This window comes from Leptonychotes weddellii, chromosome 4 (assembly GCF_054177405.1).
Source record: "Leptonychotes weddellii isolate Sample4059 chromosome 4, ASM5417740v2, whole genome shotgun sequence".
Lineage (NCBI taxonomy): Eukaryota > Metazoa > Chordata > Mammalia > Carnivora > Phocidae > Leptonychotes > Leptonychotes weddellii.
In genome coordinates, this window is record NC_138372.1 from 33,323,222 (window position 1) to 33,346,346 (window position 23,125).

The 23,125-nt window shown below is 49.5% G+C and overlaps 2 protein-coding genes across 13 annotated transcripts in view; one reads left to right on the plus strand and one right to left on the minus strand.

The window, feature by feature from the left end:
- MAST2 (microtubule associated serine/threonine kinase 2) overlaps positions 1-11,457 on the plus strand; it is a 198,896-nt gene extending 187,439 nt beyond the window's left edge. For 6 of the 12 annotated variants that reach the window (XM_081818314.1, XM_081818318.1, XM_031023143.2 and 3 more), the window contains 15 exons: positions 454-662; positions 1,694-1,832; positions 3,866-3,998; positions 4,781-4,946; positions 5,496-5,597; positions 5,850-5,972; positions 6,151-6,260; positions 6,588-6,742; positions 6,990-7,258; positions 7,367-7,564; positions 8,185-8,408; positions 8,600-8,722; positions 9,143-9,279; positions 9,394-9,587; positions 9,894-11,457. In XM_081818314.1, coding sequence (XP_081674440.1) covers positions 454-662; positions 1,694-1,832; positions 3,866-3,998; positions 4,781-4,946; positions 5,496-5,597; positions 5,850-5,972; positions 6,151-6,260; positions 6,588-6,742; positions 6,990-7,258; positions 7,367-7,564; positions 8,185-8,408; positions 8,600-8,722; positions 9,143-9,279; positions 9,394-9,587; positions 9,894-11,401 — 3,790 coding nt within the window. In that variant the 3' untranslated portion in view covers positions 11,402-11,457. The remainder of the gene's footprint in view (positions 1-453; positions 663-1,693; positions 1,833-3,865; positions 3,999-4,780; positions 4,947-5,495; positions 5,598-5,849; positions 5,973-6,150; positions 6,261-6,587; positions 6,743-6,989; positions 7,259-7,366; positions 7,565-8,184; positions 8,409-8,599; positions 8,723-9,142; positions 9,280-9,393; positions 9,588-9,893) is intronic. The other 6 variants (XM_081818316.1, XM_006729017.2, XM_081818317.1 and 3 more) reach the window with 3 other exon arrangements.
- A 3,785-nt stretch (positions 11,458-15,242) lies between these two features.
- The window catches only part of PIK3R3 (phosphoinositide-3-kinase regulatory subunit 3), a 102,840-nt gene continuing 94,957 nt past the window's right edge, over positions 15,243-23,125 (minus strand). Inside the window, exon 10 of the mRNA XM_006729018.3 lies at positions 15,243-18,992. Within this exon, the coding sequence (XP_006729081.1) occupies positions 18,794-18,992 (199 nt within the window). The 3' untranslated portion in view covers positions 15,243-18,793. The remainder of the gene's footprint in view (positions 18,993-23,125) is intronic.

The following is a 23,125-nucleotide window of genomic DNA, read 5'->3' on the forward strand; positions in this document are numbered from 1 at the left end:
AGGGGTGAGGGTGTGGCCAGGACTGGAGCTATGTCAGCCCTTGGGCTCTTCCTTCTAGAACCGTATGATACCTACTCCTCTGGGCAGCAGATGCCTCAGGATAGACCCTCTCCCTCCCAAGGCCTCCTGGAGAGACAGGAGTTGTTTCCTCTGACATCTGAGCATTGTTCCTTTCCCAGACAAGGTCCCCACTCCTCTTGGTAGTACTCCTCCTCTCGCTGAACTCTGGGGAAGGGTTGAACTGTGTCCTCAGGACTTGGTGTATTGGGAAATTGAAGAGTTCTGTGGGCAGGAGGCCCAGATCCTTCTCATCGATAAGCTCACCCCTGCTTCTTTGGTCTGTGCGTTTATAAGGTGGGATAGGAGGCAGTTTGGACACCCCAGCTCTGGGTGGTGTGGAGCACAGCCCAGGTGCTAAGGGCCCATGGGAGATGGGATGGGCTGTGTTTCCAGGGCTGTATTCCTGGTGCGGCATAAGTCCACCCGGCAGCGCTTTGCCATGAAGAAGGTCAACAAGCAGAACTTGATCCTTCGGAACCAGATCCAGCAGGCCTTCGTGGAGCGTGACATATTGACTTTTGCCGAGAACCCCTTTGTGGTCAGCATGTTCTGCTCCTTTGAGACCAAGCGCCACCTGTGCATGGTGATGGAGTATGTTGAAGGTACTGGGGGGGAAAGGTGGCCTGGCATGGAGGCCAAGGCACAGTGTGAGGCTTAGCCCTGAGCTGGGACCAACAGCTTTGTATAGGGGTGACATTTCAGGGCCCAGCTTGCCAATCTCTCTTTGGCATTGGTTTTTTGCCTTAGGATCTCAGAGACCATTTGGCCACAGTGGGCACAAGGCTCCCTGCCCCTCAAAGGGAGAGGCTTCTGGAGTAGTAGCTGCCATGAGGCCGCCATGTCAGGTGCAAAGAGAGGCATTCTGGGACAAGATGTATCTGCCCAACAGCTGTAGAATCCTGCACCCCAAAGCCTGGATGGTCTCTACTGCTGGTGCCAGGCAGGACCAAAGGAGGTAGCAGAGCCACACAAGCCCAGGGTTGCATGCTGGGAGGACTGCATCTGGACCCTCAGGAAAAAAAGGAATGCCATTGCCCTGACTGATGGCTTGTGAAGGGGACACCCCTTGAGACCACACAAAATGCTCTGGGGATGGAGTCGAAGAGCATCCTGGGGCCCCCCTGGGGAGAGACGGCAGCTTTCCCAGTGACCTTCACTCTTCCCTTCGCACTGCTGGGTACAGCTTCCAAAGATATTTGGCCTAAGTCTTGAAGTTGAAACTGAACAAAACCCTCCTTTTCATCCAGAGAGTACGTGCCGGGAGTTTACAATGTTGCCTTATTCAAAAACCAAAGGATAGCCAACAGGAAGGACATAAGTGGACAAATGCTGGAGTCTCAGGCCGATGGACTCCCACCCTGAAATAACTTCGCGCTACCCCTACCAGTCCCCTCACAGGCATGGAGGCCCGGGTTCCTACCCTCTCTGGCCTGAACGATGGCCTTGACAGCCATTGGCAGATTCGCTTCCACCTGCACCTCTCCACTCTGTGTGCCCCCCATACCACAGCGGGAGGGCTAGACTCCCGGCCTCTAGCACCAGGGGTTTCCCCGAGGCTTCAGAGACATAAGCCTGAGACCGTCCTGATGAGGGAACTGGGTCCTTCCTTCATGGTGTCCTGGGCTTGTTACAGGAGGAGACTGTGCCACTCTGCTGAAGAACATCGGGGCCCTGCCTGTGGACATGGTGCGTCTGTACTTTGCGGAGACCGTGCTGGCCCTGGAGTACTTGCACAACTACGGCATTGTGCACCGTGACCTCAAGCCTGACAAGTATGCCCACTCTCGGGGCCCCGGCCCAAGGTCTCCCTCTTGGGTCTCTAAATAAGTGGAGGCAGACACAGCATGTTTGAATCTATCCCAGAATGGCTGCTAGAAAACAGTGCTCATGTGGGTGTCTGTCTAGGCCTAGAACTCCAGCCCCTGACCACCCCAGATGCAAAGCCGGTTGCCAGCGAGTCTGGCCGGGGCTTCGTAAGGCCTCAGTGACATGGAAGAGCCACTGAGGAGCTCAGCTAAAGAAACCAAGCCGGAGAGCGTCAGCACCATCTAGTAGAGGCCGAACAAGGGTTCTCACATTTGCTGACGTCCCTGGGCCAAGCACTATAATCTGGGCTGTAAGATGGTCCCTGACCTATAGAACTTCAGTGTGGGACACAGAACTACCTGAGTATAGGCTACTTCTCAGAAGGCATTAGTCAGATGGGGAAAGGTGGGAGGAGCTTTCTAAAGCCAGGAAGCAGGATTTGCAAAAGGCACGCAGGTATGAGAGCACGGGACCCTGGAACTACAAATAGTACATTATGCGGAGACTGGGATCGTTAATTGGTCATACTAGTAAGAGATAAGGCTGGAGAGATAGGCAGGGAGCAGATCTCCAAGGGTCTTTTTGTTAGGTTTGGATTTTATTTTAAAGGATCCTAGTGAGTCGTCAAAGGGCCTGTTAGCCAGAGGTATGATAGAATGACACGCCCAGATTTTGGTTTAGGCTTAGAAAGATCACTCTGCCAGTGGAAAGATGGTGAGGCGGTTGCAGGAGACCGGGCCGAACCAGCCATGCCTGCAGGATGCAGAAGAGAGGGGAGACCGTTAGGAAGTAGAAAGGAAACCTAAAGGTGGGGGAGGGGTGCGTGGGAGAGAAAAAAGGAGCAGAGTCTGGGCTATCTTCCAGATTTCCAGCTCAGGACTAGTGCATGGGGATAAGCCTCTGTCATGGAAAGTGGCTTTGACACTAGACAGACCAGAGTTCAAATGACCACTTGTTAACTCTGTGAGCTTGGATCTGTTAATTAAACCTCTGAGACTCTTGTGTCCCCCCCCCCCTTTTTTAAAGATTTTATATATCTATTTGACAGAGGGAGACACAGCAAGAGAGGCAACACAAGCAGGGGGAGTGGGAGAGGGAGAAGCAGGCTCTCCGCAGAGCAGGAAGCTCGATGTGTGGGGCTCAGTCCCAGGACCCTGGGATCATGACCTGAGCCGAAGGCAGACGCTTAACGACTGAGCCACTCAGGCGCCCCTGTTCCTCCCCTTTAAAATGGGGATAATAATACCTACTTTTTCTGTTAGTTACTCTGTTGTAAGACCTTTCAGGAGCCAGAGTATCTTTATAAATAATCAAGTACTTCTCAGAGAGCTCAGAGGTAACAGAAATCATTTTCTGAGAAGAGTACCAGGTAGGAGGTGTGACTCTGCTTTGGACAGGTTGAGTTCACGGTGCCTGGAAGACATCTGGGCAGTTAGTAGGCATGGAGCTCATAAAGGAAGTCAGATGCTGATTTGGAAATCAGAATAAAGGGGTGGCAGGGTGAAGCCTTTGTCATGAAATGGAATGACTCAGTCAGGGTATGTGACGGGAAGGAGACCATTTCCTGTGAGCTCTTATCTCTGGTTTCTCCCAACCAGCCCTCCTTTAAAACCAGCTGTGGGCACAGCACAAGATTATGCGCCCCTTTCCCCTCTCCCTGAGCCTGGGTATTGTGAGCCACCCAGGTGAGGAGAGCCTCGGGCTGAGGCTGATTGCTGCTGGTACCTGCCCGCAGCAAAGAATACGGTTGAGGGCAGTAAACGGTAATGAGTTGGGGGAATGGGCAAGAGGCAGGTGAGTTGCTTGTGCAGAATGCAGGACTCACAAAGCCAGAGATGCCTTTTCTTTCACAGCTGCCTGGCTCCCGGCTGAAGCTACCCTGCTTAAGTCCCACAGGAAACCTATAAAAGCCTGAGTGTGAAAATTTGGCATGTACTAAAATCAGCACTCTTGGAAAACCAGGAAATAACCCCATACTTCTGTGTCTCTGACTTCCCAGCCTCCTGATTACATCCATGGGGCACATCAAGCTTACTGACTTTGGCCTTTCTAAAATTGGCCTCATGAGCCTGACAACAAACTTGTACGAGGGCCACATTGAAAAGGATGCCCGGGAGTTCCTGGACAAGCAGGTAAGGAAGAATGGTTGAGACCTTGTGTGTTGAGGTCCAGACTTTAGAATATGTGGTGAGGGGCCACATACTTAACCCTGTAGCTACATGTTGAGACTGGGAGCTCCTATCTTTTCCGCCTTTTGGTTCCAGGGAGGCATTGAGGTAAGGGAGCATATTTGGAAAATGGGGTGGGGCTCAAGAATCATAGTGGATATAAAATCCAAAATCATTTTCTTCCTTGGGGTTTCGAGAAAATAGGTCATATAACCATTGTTACTCTCTGAGACTAACATGAGATTAGTCCTGAGCCTCCTAGCCTCAGTCAAGGGCAAGGCTCTTCTGGAGTCTGTTGTTCTTGGAACACGGCTCCAAGTTTCCACTGGGCTGTGGTCCAGCTTCCTGAGAGTAGCCTCTAGATGTTCCCTGATTTGACAGTTCAGATGGTAACTGTTTGCAAGTCCCTGTAAGTAGTCATGTGACTGTCGGGGCTGTCCTTTGAGAGACTGGAGGGCAGAGGCCAGTTTTGGGAACTAGATGCCATAAAGAGATGTTGAGCGCTCAGGGGGTGGTTGTTCCAGGCTAGAATTATATGTTTTGGTTAATTGGGAAGAACATAAACTCACCCCACCAACAGTTCCAACTCTGATACCCTGGGTTCCTGTTGATCTTGCTCTTTAACCAAAGTAAGCTGAGTCTTCATTCAGAGATTTCTCCAGAGGTGGGACCATCCCTACCCCTTCAGCCATGATGCCAGTGAGCTGCCTCAGGAAGCTGAGGTAGCCTGGCTTCTGTGTGCCCAGGTATGCGGGACCCCGGAGTACATCGCGCCTGAGGTGATCCTGCGTCAGGGCTATGGGAAGCCGGTGGACTGGTGGGCCATGGGCATAATCCTGTATGAGTTCCTGGTGGGTTGCGTCCCTTTCTTTGGAGATACTCCGGAGGAGCTCTTTGGGCAAGTGATCAGTGGTAGGTACCATCACCTAGGCACCCTGGGGAGACAGAGTCTGGATCCACAAATATGATTTATGCATGCACCTGTGAGGCTTATGTTGTGAATTCGTGTGTGTGTGTGTGTGTAGTATGCTTGCCTCTTAGATGTGTGTGTGTGTGTGCACACGTGCATGTACTCTGTCACCCGGGGCTTGTTCTGATTGAATTCATGTCTCCCCCATGTGGGCGTGAGTGTGCCTGTGGTGTGTGTGTCCTGTGAGTATGAGGTTGTGTGTGTGTGAGCGTGCTGGTGTCTGAAGTGTAGAATCAGGCTGAGCTAGAGCTTCAGGACAGGGGAGTCCTGGATCACAGGATGGACCATGGGTGAGCAGGTGTGAGACCCCCTAGGAGGACAGGAACCTATAGAACTTAAGGAGTTGGCTTTCAGGGGCTCTGGGCTGGGCCCTCTATGCCTCCCTCCCCATATCTTATCCTAGAACCTTCCTCTTTATGACCCCACTCTGCCTGCAGCTTCTGGGACCCTCTTCTAACCCACTCCTTCCCTCTTTCCCCCCAAATCTTCAGATGAGATTGTGTGGCCTGAGGGGGATGATGCTCTGCCGCCAGATGCCCAGGACCTCACCTCTAAACTGCTCCATCAGAACCCTCTGGAGAGACTGGGTACAGGTAGGACCGGCCCCACTGACCTTTCTCACAACTTGGAAGAGGGAGATTGAGTCTATGCATCCGGAAAGCTCAGGCTTCAGGTGTGGGCAGTGCATGTGATCCTGAGACTGCCCTGCTCTGAGCCCAAGAAGAGAGGTGCTGGAGCTGAGGCCCTCAGGACTGGCCTCTGAGGTCTGGCTTCTCACCGGATCTGCTGGTCTGGACTCCGCGTAGCGCATCCCGCGCCCTTGCTCACGCCCTTCCTGTCCACAGGCAGTGCCTCTGAGGTGAAGCAGCACTCATTCTTCACCGGCCTGGACTGGACAGGACTTCTTCGCCAGAAGGCTGAATTTATTCCTCAGCTGGAGTCAGAGGATGATACCAGCTACTTTGACAGTAAGGCCACTGGTGGGACGGGGAGGAGTGGGGATCCTCTCTGTTTGCCCAGAAACACCTGTGCACCCTGAACTTGGCATTAGGAGCAACTTCTCCAGGCCCTCTGAGGTCTGATAAGGGTCAAAAGGAGGCACCACCAGGGGCCTCTGAAGGGACCCGTCCTGTGTGTCTGATCCAGCCCGCTCAGAGCGCTACCACCATGTGGACTCAGAGGACGAGGAAGAAGTGAGTGAGGATGGCTGCCTGGAGATCCGCCAGTTCTCTTCATGCTCTCCGAGGTTCAGCAAGGTGCGACAGAACAGGCCTAGGCTGGGCAGAACAGGAGGACTGGGAGAAGAGGGCCTGTCAAGGGCCATGGCTGGGGGGCAGGTGGGGAGAGCAGGTGACGGGGCTGCCCCTAGGAAAAGAGGAAGAAAGGGCTGGGCCTGCCTATGACAGAGACTGCAAGAAGCACTCCAGGCCCCCTCATTGGAAGAGCTGCTTCCTCAAAGATTCACCTGGTGTGGAGGAGGGAAGGGCAGAACTGGTTCCAATTCCTGGGTGTCAGGTGCCAAGGATACTTCTGGGAGGTGAGGCTGCTGGGGCCTGTCCCCAGCACAGCCTCTGTGCCCACAGGTGTACAGTAGCATGGAGCGGCTCTCGCTGCTCGAGGAGCGCCGGGCACCGCCCCCGACCAAGCGCAGCCTGAGCGAGGAGAAGGACGACCGCTCTGACGGCCTGGCAGGGCTGAAGGGCCGAGACCGGAGCTGGGTGATCGGCTCCCCTGAGATGTGAGCACCCAGAACTCCCCTGGGGCGGGCAGCACAGCCATCCGTCAGGTGTTGTAGGTCATGGGCGAGATCCAGATGCGGGGCGGAGCGCTGGTGGCAGTGAGCGGGGGGCCTCACAAGCACAGCTTCCAGAGGAGTGTCTGAGGGAAGAAGTTCTGTGACTTACAACCCTTGTGAGCTCCTACGGAAGCCTGGGCTGGAGGAGGGAGACCGCCTGCCTGTCTCACCTGGGCCTGGTGTCTCATAGATTGCGGAAGCGGCTGTCGGTGTCCGAGTCATCCCACACAGAGAGCGACTCGAGCCCTCCGCTGACAGTGCGACGCCGCTGCTCAGGCCTCCTGGATGCTCCCCGCTTCCCTGAGGGCCCTGACGAGGCCAGCAGCACCCCCAGGAGACAGCAGCAGGAGGATACATGGCTTCTGACAGCCCCTTCTGGAGAAGGGCTATCTGGGCCAGTGGAGCGGCGGCTGAAGCTAGATGAGGAGCCCCTTGGCCAGAGCTGCGGTCCCAGCCCAGGTGTGGCCCAGCAGGTGGCCAGAGGGCCTGCAGTGGAGGCAACTGCAGGCAGGCAGGGTGGGGAGGCTCGGCGGCATTGCAGGTTTCATTGCTCACTTGGGCCCACAGCGGTGGAGACTCGAGGAGGCCGTGGGACCCCACAGCTGACCGAGGGAGCCACAGCCAAGGCCATCAGTGACCTGGCGGTGCGCAGGGCCCGCCACCGGCTGCTCTCCGGGGACTCTGTGGAAAAGCGCACCACTCGCCCCATCAGCAAAGTGATCAAGTCTGCCTCAGCCACAACCCTGTCCCTCCTCATTCCTGCAGGTAGGGCCCCCAGGGAACTAGGATAAAACTCGCAGGAAGGGCCATGGAGTCTCTGTGGGTCTATAGCAGGGGTCTGCACGTGGCAGGGGTGTCTGCGCCTTGTGCCTCAAGGAGCGGGAACCCGAGAGGCTGTGTGTCATGGCTGCCCCCGTGTTAGGAGGTGAGAGGTCTGTAAGGGTGTACAGTGGTGTCAGGTTGCCCTGTGCACATGCCACAGGGCAGGACGGCACCGGGTGACGAGTGCCAGCTCTGAGGCAGAGAGCTTACATTCAAATCCTGGTTCCATCACCAAATGGCTCCTGACTTTGACAAAGTTGCTTAACCTCTCGAGTCTCAAGTTCCTCATCAAAAAATTTGTGGTAGCTCGTAGGGCAATTGCGATGTTTGAATACGTACAGGGGTACAAGGACGCCCTCAGGGCTAGCTGCCGTTGCCTCCTGGGGAGGGTCTGGGCACATGAGGAGCTTGGCTGCTCCAAGTCTGTGGGGAGGACGTCCCTGGGCCTAGGCTCTGCCTGTGGCTACAGCTGCCTGGGATCAGCAGCCTGGATGGGGCTGGGCTGGGAGCATGGCCAGCCCAGGGTCCTCTGACCTGCTCAGTCCTGTCTTTTCCTTCTCCAGAACACACCTGCTCTCCATTGGCCAGCCCCATGTCCCCACATTCCCAGTCATCCAACCCATCATCCAGGGATTCTTCTCCAAGCAGGGACTTCCTGCCAGCTCTCAGCAGCTCAAGGCCCCCCATCATCATCCACCGAGCTGGCAAAAAGTATGGCTTCACCCTGCGGGCCATCCGTGTCTACATGGGTGACTCGGACGTCTACACTGTGCACCACATGGTGTGGGTATGTTTATCTCCCATTTTCATCACTCCTCCACCTTCCCCTCACCAGGGCCTGTCTGTCCCTGCTTCTGTCCCTGCTTCTGTCCCTGCCCACACTATCCTCAGGGGCCCAAGGAGGGTGGGTCCCAGCAGCACCAGGCCCCACACTTCACGCTCAGGCCCAGGCTGAGGACTGTTATCTCCCTGGGGCAGCACGTGGAGGATGGAGGTCCAGCCAGTGAGGCGGGGCTTCGTCAGGGGGACCTCATCACTCATGTCAACGGGGAGCCTGTGCATGGGCTGGTGCACACAGAAGTGGTGGAGCTGATTCTGAAGGTTAGTGCTGGGTGTGCTGCCTCTCTGGTCCCCAGAGGACTCCTGCCTTGTGAGTCTGTGACTGGCCATAGGGGAGTGGGAGAGTTGGGCACACGTGGCACTGAGGACGGAGGCACCCAACACAGTGGGTTTTCACTGGAAAGCAACATCTTCACTGACCAAGGCCCAGGCATCCTTCTGAGCCATGGACAGGACTGCAGAACAAGGCAGATGAGCCTCTTCTCTACCTTCTCAACCCCAAACTGCCCAGGCTCCACTTGGAGCCATTTCCTAATCCGCGAAGAGGGAAGGAAGGCCTGTGGTTCAGACTTGTTAATGCAGGGGCAAAAGCTAGAGCTGTGGTATCGCCGTGCCCGAGGGTAAGGGCAGGGGCAAGAATATGCTCACTACCTTAGCTTGGGTTCACGCTCTGTTCCCCAGAGTGGAAACAAGGTGTCTATTTCAACAACACCCTTGGAGAACACATCCATTAAAGTGGGGCCAGCTCGGAAGGGCAGCTACAAGGCCAAGATGGCCCGAAGGAGTAAGCGGAGCCGGGGCAAGGATGGGCAAGAAAGGTGAGCCAGACTGAGCCACCTGGGTGGCTAGCATGTGCTGGGGGCCCTGGCCACTGGGCCCAGTATATGCTGTGCCCTGTGCCCCAACTCAGCCCTTGACCCTTGTTTCTGCAGCAGAAAAAGGAGCTCCCTGTTCCGGAAGATCACCAAGCAGGCATCCCTGCTCCACACCAGCCGCAGCCTTTCCTCCCTTAACCGATCCTTATCATCAGGGGAGAGCGGGCCAGGCTCTCCCACACACAGCCACAGCCTTTCCCCCCGATCTCCCACTCAGGGCTACCGGGTGACCCCCGATGCTGTGCATTCAGGTATGAAGTGCTCCCTGCAGATCGCAGAGACAGCCCCTGGGAGGTGGGAAAGAGCCTAGGCCCTCTGTGCTGCTCTGTGGCCCCACTCTGAAACTCATTCACCCTACCCCCTGAAAGACCCAGCAGTCTTAGGGAGGAGGGGGCGGGGGTGGAGAGGACCTTATTTCTGTAGCTTGGGCTCTGGATCCCTGCTGGGGTCACCTTGATCCTGGGACATTCCAGGGCTAGCCCTGTCTTGCCCCTCAGTCACTTCTGTCAGCTAACATTGCTCTGCCTTTTCCTGTGTGTCTGTCTGTGTGTGCACAGTAGGAGGGACTTCGTCACAGAGCAGCTCCCCCAGCTCCAGCGTGCCCAGTTCTCCAGCCGGCTCTGGGCACACACGGCCCAGCTCCCTGCACGGCCTGGCGCCCAAGCTCCAGCGCCAGTACCGCTCTCCGCGGCGCAAGTCGGCCGGCAGCATCCCACTGTCACCCCTGGCCCACACCCCTTCCCCACCGCCAGCAGCTTCACCCCAGCGCTCCCCATCACCCCTGTCTGGCCATGGAGCCCAGGCCTTGCCCGCCAAGCTTCACTTGTCGCCTCCTCTGGGCAGGCAGCTCTCACGGCCCAAGAGTGCGGAGCCGCCCCGCTCACCACTGCTAAAGAGAGTACAGTCCGCTGAGAAACTGGCAGCTGCGCTTGCTGCTTCAGAGAAGAAGCTAGGCACTGCTCGAAAGCATAGCCTGGACCTGCCCCACCCCGAGCTGAAGAAGGAACCGCCACCCAGGGAAGTCAGCCCTCTGGAGGCGGTAGGGACCAGGAGTGTGCTGTCTGGGAAGGGGGTGCTGCAGCCTTCTCCCTCATGGGCCCTCGGCACCCTCCGACAGGACCGGGCTGAACGGCGAGAGTCCCTGCAGAAGCAGGAAGCCATCCGTGAGGTTGACTCCTCCGAGGATGACGCCGAGGAGGGGCCCGAGAACGGCCAAGGTGTACAGGAGCCCAGCTTGGCACCAAGCCCGGCAGTGGGCCGGGTGCCCCCCCTCGCAGGAGCAGGAGAGGGTGAGGAAGAGGATGCCTTCTCGTCCAGGGGCCCCCAGAGTCAGGGCCCGGTGGTCCCAGGCCTATTGACAGAGGTCACGCTGAAGCCTCCCAGAATGGAAGGCCCTAGTGTCCCCCAGAGGAAGCTTGGGATCCCACAAGCCTTTGAGGAGGCTGCCAGCTCCTCATCAGCGGCCCCCAGCCTACGTAAGGCTGGCCGCACAGACCCCATCCCTCCTGAAGGCTGCTGGAAGGCCCAGCCCTTCCACACCCAGGCACTAACAGCACTTTGTCCCAGCTCTTCAGGACTTATCCCCACCAGTCGCTCTGCTGCCTCCTCCACCTCTGGAGAGCCAGGCCCATGGTCTTGGAAATTTCTTATCAAGGGTGCAGACGGGGCATCCCCAAGCAGAAAGGCAGCAATGGAAGGTGGGATGGCCAGCTCCCAGGATTTGGAAACCATAACTCCAGCCCACCCTGAGAACCTGTCTCCCAGACAGGAGGGGAAGTCCTGGCCACCTGGTGCTCCTGGGCTGGTCCATCCACCTCGTGAGTTTCCCCACCAGAGCTGGCTGTGGGAGCCTGTGGGTGCACAGAGAGAGAAAGAGGAGCCAGCCCTGGGCATCACCGAAGTGCCCGATGCCTCAGGTGACACGAGGCAGGACGTTCCATGCAGAAGCTGCCCCCTCACCCAGGAGCCTGGGCCCAGCCTACTCCAGAGGGGCCGAGAGCCAGGGGCCCCTCAAAAGCATCAGGACTTGGCATTGGTACCTGATGAGCTTTTAAAGCAAACATAGCCATTGTTTGCCATTTCTTGCACTCAGACCTGTGTAATACATGCTCTTGGAAACCATCTTTGTCTTTTGCTTCGTTCTTTCAGTCAACACAAATGTAACTCAAGGTCTATGTTGCTGCTGGGAATACAGTGGTGCATAACACTTTCCACTGTCAGGGGAGGGTTACCTAGCCCAACTTGGCTTCCCAGAGACTATGACATCTGAGCTCAAACCTGAAGAACAGATGATAGGTAGTAGTTTGATGGGTTAGAAGAGTGGGGATTAGTCCGACTATCCAGGCAAAGAGTACAGCACCTACCATATACCTGGTATATTCAAGGAACTGAAACCAAAGTGGAAATGGGTCTAGTGAGTTAGGCAAGGGCCATATTTAATGATACTTACAGTTTAGACTTTCTGTCGGTGATGGGGAACCATGGAAGACCACGTAGCAACTAATATCTCTGCTTTATAGAGGAGGGAAACTCAGGTTTTCAGATGGTAACATAGCTTGGGCAGAACTAGGATTAGAACCTAGGTCTCTCGACTCCAGAAACCACCTTTATCTTCTTAGTTGGAGTGCTTCGTAGCCAGAAAATGAGTAAAAAAGATGGAAGGAGGTGGAGTTAAACTTGGAATATATTTGAGGTACTTGATGGACATCCAGAAGGTAACTGGATGCATGGGCCTGGAACTCAATAGGAAAATCTGGACTGAAGAGAGAAATTTGAGAGCCATCAATGCATCAATAGTGGTACACTGAGGAACACTATCATTTAAGTCAAAGAAGACTTAGAAGCATCTAGAAAAGAGTCCTAAAATCCAAGAGAGGGAAGAGTTTTGAAATGGATGGAGAAGTTACTTGTTAAAATGTTGAAGGCCCACTTAAGATGAAAATACAGAATTGCCTTAATGTTTGTAGTCATTGAACCCTTCCTGGGCTTTCGTCAGGCAGGCCTTACCAATGGAGGTGGACATCGCTGAGGCGGACACCTCAGCATTGGCAGGTGGGTGAGTGGATGGTGTGGGAGCGGGGAGGACATCTATGGGACCATTGTGTTGGAGGAGTCAGGAGACGGCATCACAGGGGCAGGAGTAGGGCTGTGATGGAATACCTCCATGGTGATGCAGGACTTTTCAAACTGTGGTGTTGCACTAACTGTCCCATAATCCAATGCTTAGGTTTGAAAGAGAGGCATCCAGAGGCCTGGAGACAGGGTGCGGGGGATGCCTCAGGGCCACTGGCTGGGGGCCTCCTGCACCCCGCAGCCTCTGTAACCTTGCATGGAGAAAGCTGTGGCCGCCAGAGGGCGTGCCCTGCCCATGGCCCATCTACAAGTAGCTGTCTGGCCCCTTAGCCTTCAGTCCCTTCTTGAACTCACTTCTTCCTTCAGTCGTTCACTGGCAGCAGACCCTCAGCCAGCCTGTACTGGATGCTGGGAACACAGGTAACTGGTTGCTTTGGGGAGCCTCCCACGTTTATCAGGATCTGGTTAGAAGCACCATAGCAAAGGTGAAGGAGGTGGGGTAGGCACATCTTGCAACAGTTCCTGTGAGAAAGGAACTGCCCCCTTAGGGAGCTGGAAATGGGGGGTGGGGAGGTGGGGGAAGGAGGAGGCACAGAGATGCTAAGCCTCCTGTAAACCATAGGGCAGCTGCCCCAAGTGCCAGTGGTGCTCCCTTTGAGAAACACCGCCAGATTAGTGTGAGGGGTTTCTGAACGATAACTGCAGGGAAGTGGTATAATCACATTTATGTTTTAGGAAGACGCTGGCTGCAGCGTAAGGAGGCTCTAGTGGAATTCGCAGAGCAGAGAGAAAATGTAGTGATGCGTTATAGTGATCTGAACTAGGACAAACTTGAGAATGAACCATGTAGGAGCCAGACCCAGATTTGGCAGCCATCAGCAAATAGACAGTAAGGCCATAGAAATAGATGGCAACTGTACAGAGAATATGCAGAAGAAAAACCCAAGACATTGGGACTGGCTGAAGGGAAGGATCTGGAAGAGTAATGAAGTAGGGGAAGAGATCCTAAACTTGGGAGAAACCAGACCACTTTAAGAATTTTGTAATTTACCCTAAGAGTGATTGAAAGTTAATGGTTTTACACAGGTTCAGATTTGTATTTTGAAAAGATAACTGGTTGTTATGAGAATGGACTTGAGGGGGGCAACTATGGAAGAAGGGAGGCCTGTTCAGTATTAAGTAGTGAAGAAATGAAGTTGGGGAGAAGTAATGTCTTTGACATTTGGGAAATAAAATTGATATAGGTTGTCGGTGTGTATTATGTCATCCTGAAACATAGGAAGTTCTCAAGGATGATGACTGCATTTCTGACTTACATAACCAAATGAGGCATATAGTACTACCACTGAAATGTGAAATAATGAAAGAGAACCTGGGCTAGGTGGTGACCCTGCATTCAATATGCTGTGAGGTACCTCCCAATAGAGGATTGAGCAGGAGAAACACAGACATAAATGGCCTAAAGATGGTAGATGGAATCATGGATGTGGATAAAATTGCCAGGGGAAAAGACCTCGTCCAAGAGAATTAAAAGAAACAGTCAGAGATCTAGGAGGAAAACCAGATGAGTCATCATGGAGTCCACGGGAAAGTTTTTCATGGCAAGGAGTCAAGGATGATGGTTATTGAAGACCTCAAGGAAGGAGAGCAGTTTCAGCTGGTGGTGGGACCTGTACCGAAATGGTGGAGGAGAGAAAATAAAGACAAATTTAAACAGTTTTTGTAAAAAGGTTTGGCTTTGAAGAGGGGCAAAGAGATAAAGGGATACAGGATTCAGTAGAGGTTAGGAAGTGGAGTGAGACACATTCAACTATGTTTAAATGTCAATGGATGATCCGGTTGAGAGAAAACAACAGTGAAAGAATTGACAACTGATCATGGGAAATTCCTGAGAAGAAGGGAGAAAACAGGATACAAAATTATACAGATTGTGGAAACATTGGCTTTTAGTTGGAGGGGGGCTACTTTAACAGGTGAGAGGCAGAGGAGTTATGTGGATATAGGCAGGTTTGTAGGTTTGGTGGTAGAAAAGTAAGGGAATTCATAGCCACGCATACGTTTTCTCTGTAAACAAAAAGTTTGCAATGCCTGTGGGACACTCAAGGCCCCAGTGGAGCTATCCAGCCAATAGGTGGAGTTCAGAAGACAGGACTAGGCTGGAGACAGGAATTTGAGCATCCTATGCAGAGTAGGAACAACTCTTGGGATTTGGGGAAATCCTCTATAGTTCCTAGGAGTGGGGAGAAAGGACATAGGCAAGATAATTTAGAGCAATGGACTATCCCCTACCCAGTCTGATTTATAATTCACTACACACCTGGGTGGGGCCTGAGAGACTACATGAGAACTACAATGTCCTATGCAAAGAGGTGGTCACATTTTGTTAATTATGTTGACATATAGAAACCGTAACAAAGTGCTGTGGCAGGAGGGTGACAAGGGCCTTGGGCAACAAACATTTTCCCTGCCCCCAGAATAGACTATGGAAATACTTTTATTTCCAGACAGAAAGATGTGATGAGAATCAGTAAGCTGGATTCCTAATACTTCAGAATGGGGTGAGAAGGAAAGCGCTCTCAGATTTAACTTTCTCAGGACTAGTTTCTGAGTCTCACTGTGTCCTGTGCTGGATGGACAAGATGCTGGCATCATGCCTGTTAGGGTCAGCTTCTCTTGTTCAGGGGAAGAGTGCCTCTGGTGGCCCCAGTTCAGCCCCAGGACCAATCTTTTGGTGCTCATGGGAGAGGTTTGGGAGTTTCAGGGCTTTCAATAGCCTAATCCTCCTCTTGCGGCCCACCCCTAGCCCACCCCTCCATAGCATGAGGACAAAAAGGTGCTTTATTGCAATGTCTTTATTGCATTACTGGAGCAAGTTGGCCAGACTGTCCCCTCTTGGGGAAGATAAAAAAACAAAAGACCAAAAAGTATCTCCCCTCGCTTACCCCCCACCCTCCCCACAACTGCACAGCAATGTCTGAACACATCTGGTGACAAGAACAATTTGCAAAAGTGGTCTAGGAACTACGTTATGAACTGTCCCAACACAAGACATATAGTTGGCTTCTTTGTGAATCAGATATTTTTACGTAAACTACGTGGTTTTTTTTTTTTTTTTTTTTTTAACTACATCAAAGACAACAGAAGAATAGGTTTTTCACAAGTAACAACAGGGCACCAAAGTCACATGCTGGAATTTGTAAGGAAACAAGGTTGTCACAAGTGGCTAGAGCTAGGGAAAGGATGAGCAGCTGACAGCAGGGAGCCCAGCCAGGCCCCCATCTGTACCCTCTGCTTTGAGGCCACAGAAGCCTCACAGAGGCCTACTCTGGAGTCTTAACTGGCAACAGAGACCACCTTGTAACCAGGAATTGTCCAGATGCAATTCTTGGCCAAGAGGACCCATGAGGCTGGTTCCTTGCAGCAAGAAGAGGAGACCTATGGAAGACGCCACATTGGCTATCAATGCTTCTTTAGAGCACATGAGGTCCAAAGTAAGTGGGAGGTCCCATCAAGGCTTGGAGATGGAGTAGGGGAGGTATTAGAAGTCCTCAACCTTGGCCAAATCAGTGGTAAGGACACAGTTAGCCTATACAGTCCTGAGCCCTGGCCAAGATTTACCATCTATGATCAGGAAGAGACAGAGACCATTGTTCTGTGATGAAATCTCCACCCGGAAAAGATGGGCCTAGGACCTGTGTTCAGCCAGCTTCAAGCTGCTTCCATGCTGGTGGCTGGCTTCCCCAGCCAGAAAAACAATGAGCCCCCTGGTCTTAGTCTGTCTCTTTACTCTCTGCTTCAGTGAAGCTGCAGTTAGGATGCCAAGAGAGAAAGAGTCCGAGGGCCTAAATCATGGGACAGGACACAGAGCTAGCTAGGCTCAGATGAAGGCCGCCAAGACCATGAAGTATAGGAGCTGCATACTGCCCCTCCATGTGGTTAGCAGATTGGTCCCTATGCCATTTCCACTGGCTCAGGATCAAGCAAATCATATGGCAACTAGTCAGAAGAGATACTTTCCAACCTCTCAAATGATCCTTAGTTCCCACAAAGCAACAAATTCAAGAATGAAAAATAGGAAAGAAAAAGTGAAGGAATATAGGATTAAAAAAAGAGCAGTCCTTCTCCACAAGCCAGTCCTTATATGTAAGTTTAGGTATTAGATGGTCCTAGCTCCCTCCCCACGCACCCTTTGTATCTGCCTAAAAAGGAGCAACACACTGCTCAAGGTCACAGGCGTGCATCCTTACTCCCATTTTATTTTAAAGAGAGTCAGAACACACTAAATTTTAATACCAGAAAGGAGGGGTTTCTTGCACCCAATCTGGAGCATCCAACTGCTTAAGCAGGTTCAACACCAGGTGGAAGGCCATCCAGCAGCAACTAGCCTGACATTACTCAGTAAAACCTTTAAGATTTCAGCCTGGCAATGTGGAGAAGAGGTGTGCAGCTGGCTTTCAGCTAAGGGCTTAAGTCAGAACATGACACTGGAAGGATGGGTTCATTTGTCTGCCTCGCCTAATCCTGAAACTGCAATGGAACCAAAGAAAAGCCGAAGATAGGCCCTTTCCTTCCTATCCTCATTGTTAGTAACTCTAGAGCTTTTTCCAAAATTTTTAATCTATTTTTATATCATGGTCCATTCTAGACCCTGTCACCAAGATAAGTGCTCAGGGAAAGCAGTATTTATTTTTTTCATTCCATAACTAAAGCTTTCCTAGCTGTAAACCTTATGTACCAAGACCCAGATATTGGCTGCTTCTCTAGTTCAGCCAGGACGCCTGACTGCACAGCTTTGGACTCAAACAGCTGACTCACTCTGAGCCTATTATGGTTCCAGCATTGGCTCAGAGGCAGCTGAACTCTATTTGTCGAATGAGTGTTGACTGATGGGGGTGGGGCATAAAGGAGGTAGGAGTACATGCCTGCCCCCAGCTCCATTCGCCTAGCTTCACTCAGCTGGAAGGCTTAAACCACATGGAGCGGAAGATTCCTGGCCTAAAATCAGGGCCACTGGAGCATGAGGACCGTCTGTGCACATCATCTTAATGGCAGGCTCACAAAAATGGCAAAGAGAAAAACTTCCAGATGGCTTTTACTAACAGTCTATAAACTCCAAGCCATTATTTCCTCTCCTTACAAAAGTTTCAGAAACCACTGCATGGAAGCACACGGGTAATGTGGATGACCCTCACCCTAGACACCAGAGCCTCCGCGGTCCCTGACAACAGTCAGGCTCCCTTCCTGCTACAACCTTTGCCACCCATGGCTCCCCTAAGCCCTACCCAACAAAGGACAGGGAGATGAAGGGAAATTAAACCATGTTTACTGTTTCTGCAGGGCCTTCAAATTTGGGAAGCACATATAAGACTGTTGTTCTATATCATTATTTGGTATATCAAGCCATCTAAAAGCACTGGATTGCACCTTTTCTTTACTCATACAAACAAGTTACAAAAATTTTCAACAACAGATCATTCTTTAGGCTAAGGAAACACCACACAAGCACCAACTTCATTTTATGATTCAAAGTTCACCATGCCCACAAAAAGAACACTATTTCTCATCTCTGAGAAACAAGGGCAGGGCAGGAGTTACACTGACCAATTTTAGTGTTTGCTAAAACTAACAAATTCTAGTTTTCCTTTCACTTTCAAGTTTTGGTACAGAAGTGTGCATTCAGATACTAGTGCTGTCTTCTTCCATCAAACCTTAGTCTGGCAACAAACATTGTTCTGCTGAGATCAATTTGGTTTCTAAACATAATGCTTCTTTAGAGGGAGGAGCTACTGAGATGTTGACGCTTAACTTATGTTAGTAAAGTACCTTCAGTTGAAGGTGTTTTTACCCCCTTGACTAAGATTCTCTCAATGAAATCCCAAGCCTCCCCATTTTCCTTTGGTTGTCTTTTTCACCAAATGCCATTCTACCACAGAACCAAAACAGCCTTCATTTTAGGAAGAAGTTAAGAGAGATCGCCAGATCAAAACAGAACTCCCCACAGAGCCATGCCCCTGCCACATTCCCAGAGACAAAGACCAAGAGAGGACGTGGACTCTTCAGAAATTTCCAACCCCCCACCCCCCATCAAACCTAATGTGTTCTTTTGAGGGTGCCTGGCTAAACAAAACAAAAGCCCCAATGAAACAGACTTTCCAAAAAAACATCTGCTTCCAGCTTCCTATGTCAGTGCAGCGGCCCAGCTGAGTCTCAGAGAACCTCAGGCCTCTTGTGCCCCCATCCTGGCCAGCTGCCGCTCGGCCTCTCCACATTCACAGAATCACTTCTTGTGCAAAACAAGCAGTCTACGTAGAAAGAATGCCCTCAGAGTCTAATAAAAACTGTAGGAAAAAAATGCTAGAGAGCGACCTCTCTTCCCACTCCCTCTTTATCTGCAGAGTGAGGGCATCTGTGCGTGGACAGGGTAGGCAAGCCTGACGTTGAGGGAGTCGTTGTGCTGAACGAGGGATGTCTGCTGGTAATGGAGCACCAGCTCCTTCAGGGAGCTGTACAGGTTGTAGGGCTCTGCAAAGCCATAGCCCCGAGCAGTGCTGTAGATCACACAGTGCTTCACTTCCCCATCGGCACTGCAAAGACACAACACACAGACACCACAGGGAATTAAGGCAGGTAACGATAGATAAAGAGACCCCCAAATGACCAGAAGTCTGAACAGTTTTCCTGCAAAGGAGGAGGTGTAGAAGTGTTTTGCCAAAGTTTGTAAAATGTCACGTCCACGTGTGTCCCCTCGCCCCCTTACAAACTTATCACAGAGATACCTTTCACCTCGCACCAAGACCTGGTGGAATGAAAATGGGTGGCTGAATTTAATCACTCAGCTCTGCATCTTCATGAGGCAAGAATGCACTGGAAACAGAACACTTTTTTTTTTTTAAGTATACAAATCAGTGATTTTTAGAATATTCACAAGGTTGTGGAACAATCACCACTATCTAATTCCAGAATATTTTCATCACCCTAAAAAGAAACCATATACTCATCAGCAGTCACTCTATTTCTCCTCCCCCTCGACCTTGACAAACACTAACAACTTTCTGTCTCTGTGGATTTGCTTCTTTTGGCATTTCACATAAATGGAAGCCTTCAATATCACGCAACCTTCTGTATCTGATTTCTTTCACCTTAGCACATTTTCAAAGTTCATCCATGCTGTAGATACATCAGTACTTCATCTGTGGCTGCATAATATTCTGTCTGGAGAGCCACATTCTGTTTATCCATTCATCAACTGATGGACCCTTGGCTTGTTTCTAATTTTTGACTATTTATGAATAATGCTGCTCTGAACATTTGTGTACAAGTTTTTTGTATGGACGTACTTTTTAATTCTCTTGTATATAGAGAGAGCCAGGCGTGGAACTGCTGAGTCATATGGTATCTCTTTTTGAGGAACTGCCAAACTGTCTTCCAAAGTGGTTGTACCATTTTATATTCTAGCCAGCAGTGTACAAGGGTTCCAATTTCTTTACATCCATGTCAACACTTGTTATTGTCCATCTTTTTTATTATAATGATCCTAGTGGTATCTCATTGTGGTTTTGATTTGTACTTCCCTAAGGACTAATGATGTGGAGCATCTTTTCATATGTTTATTGACCATTTATAGATCTTCTTTAAAGGAATTTCTCTTTTCTTCGGGTAAGTACCCAGTAGTCCACTTACTGAGTCATATTAATTCTATTTTTAATCTTTTGAGGAACCTCCATACTGTCTTCCATAGTGGCTGCACCCGTTTGCATCCTCACCAACAGTGCACAAGGGTTCTTTTTTCTCCACATCCTTGCCAACACGTGTTGTTGATTTTAGCCATTCTGCCAGGTGTGAGGTGGTATCTCATTGTGGTTTTGATTTGCATTTCCCTGATGATGAGTGATGTTGAGCATCTCTTCATGTGTCTGTTGGCCCTCTGTACGTCTTCTTTGGAAAAATGTCTGTTCAGGTCCCCTGCCCATTTTTAATTGGGTTATATGGGTTTTTTGTGTGTTGAGTTGTCTAAGTTCTTTATATATTTTGGATATTGACCCCTTATTGGATATATCATTTGCAGAAGTCTTACTCTCAGTCAGTAGGTTGCCTTTTTGTTCTGTTGATTTCCTTCACTGTTCAAAAAGATACATGCACCCCTATGTTTACTGCAGCATTATTTACAATAGCCAAGATATGGAAGCAACCCAAGTGTCCATCAAGATAGATGAATAAAGATGATATGGGAGATACACACACACACACACACACACACACACACACACACACACAGAGGAATATTACTCAGCCATAAAAAAGAATGGAATCTTACCACTTGCAACAACATGGATGGACCTGGAAGGTATGTTGCTAAGTGAAATCAGTCAGAGAAAGACAAATACCGTATGATTTTACTCATATGTGGAACTAAAGAAACAAAACAGATGAACAACAAGGGGAAAAAAGACCAAAAAAACCTCGACTCTTAAATACAGAGAACTGGTGGTTACCAGAGAGAAGATGGGTAGGGGGATGGGTGAAATAAATAAAGGGGATTAAAAGCACACTTATCTTGCTGAGCTTTGAGAAATGTATAGAATTGTTGAATTATGTAGCACACCTGAAGCTAATATAACACTATGTTAATTGTACGTGAATTTTTTAAAATGTGTATCCAAATCCTTTACCATTTTTTTAAATGTCCATCCAATTTTTAAATTGAGGCCCTTGGGGTTTTTTTACTGTTAAGGGTTATGATTTAGACACCAGTTGCTTAACAGATACATGATTTGCAAATATTTTCTCCCATTCTGTGTGTTGTGTTTTCACTTTGATAGTGCCCTTTGATATAAAATGTTTTTAATTATGGTGAAATCCAAATTATCTAGTTCTTTTGTTGTTTGTACTTTTGGTTTGCAAGAAACCACTGCCTAATCCAAAGTCACAAGGGTTTATGCCTATGTTTTCTAAGTATTTTATACTTTTAGCTCTTACATTTAGGTCTATGATCCATTTTGAGTTAATTTTTATATATGGTGTGAGGTAGGGGTCCAACTTTATTCTTTTGCATGTGGCTTTCCAGGTGGCCCAGCTTCATGTGTTAAAATTATTTCCTCCCCATTGAATGGTCTTGAGGCCCTTGTTGAAAACCAAATGACCATAAATGTAAGGGTTTTTTCCTTGACTCTCAATTCTATTCATTGGTCTACATGTTTATCCTTGTTAGCATCTCACAATTTTGATTACTACAAACAAACACCTTTGTTTTTTAAGTTTTGAAATCAGGAGGTGTACTTCAACTTGCCTCTATTCTTTCAAGATCATTTTGGCTGTGCTGGAACCCTTGTACTTTCATATAAATTGTAGGATCATTTTGTCAATTTCTGCAAAAGTCCAGCTGAAATTTTTGATAGGGATTACATTGAACATGTAGCTCAATTTGGGAAGTTATTTCTATTGTAACAATATTAAGTCTTTTAATCCATGAACACAGGGTGTCTTTCCACTTATTTAGGTCTCCCTTTGAGTTCTTTCAATGATGTTTTATAGTTTTCACCATACAGCTCTTGCATTTCTTTTTGTTTTAATCCTACTACATATTTTTGATATTATATGTAGCATGCCTTCTTCATTTCATTTCAGTTTGTTTGTTACTGGTATTTGGAAATACAACTGATTTTTGAATCCTGATCTTTTAACTTGCAACCTTGCTGAACTTATTAGCTCTAATAGTTTACATCTTCCTTACCAAACTGGATGCTTTTTATTTTTCTTGTCCAATTACCTTAACTAGAACCTTCTGTACAATGATGGTGAGAAGTGGTGAGAGTGGACATCTTCGTTTTCTTCCTGATCTTAGGGGAAAGCACTATCTTTCACCATTAAGTATACTAGCTCTGAGTTTTTCATAGTTACCCTTTATCAAGTTGAGGAAGTACCCTCCTATTCCTAGGTTTTTCAGACTTTTTTTAAACATGAAAGAGTGCTAGATTGTGTCAAATGGTTTTTGTGATTCTACTGAAATAACCATGTGATTTTTGTCCTTTATCCTATTATGCAATATATTATGTTCATTGTTGTTTTTTGTTTTGGGGGGTTTTTTATATTGAAAAAACCCTTGCCTTCCTGGGATGAATTCTACTTAGTCATGGTACATAATCCTTATATGCTGCTGGAGTTGCCTTGCTAGTATTCTGTTGAGGATTTTTGTGTCTGTGTTCTTAAGGGATATTGGTCCATAGTTATCTTGTGATATCTTGGTCTGGTTTTGGTATCACAGTAATACTGCCCTCATGAAATGAGTTGGGAAGTGTTCTCTCCTCTTTTTGTGGGGAAGAGTTTGTGAAGGACTTTTGTTAATTCTTTTTGAAAATATTTGGCAGAATTCACCAGTGAACATAATTGGGCTGGGCTTTTCTATGTGGGTAGCTTTTTTTTTTATTATTAATAACCCAATTTCTTGTTATAGTTCTATTCAAATTTTCTGTTTCCTCTTAAGCCAGTTTTGGTGGTTTGTGTGCTTCCAGGAATTTGTCCATTTCATCTGGGTTTTAATTTTTTGGTATATGATTATATTCCCTCATTATCTTTTTTTTTATTTCTATAAGGACTATAAGTAATGACCCCTCTTTCATCCTGATTTTAGTAATTTGTTTCTTCTCTGTGGGGATGGGGGCAGTTTAGCTTGAGGTTGTAATTCAGTTCCATCCCAACTTTTGGTTTCATGGATTTTCTC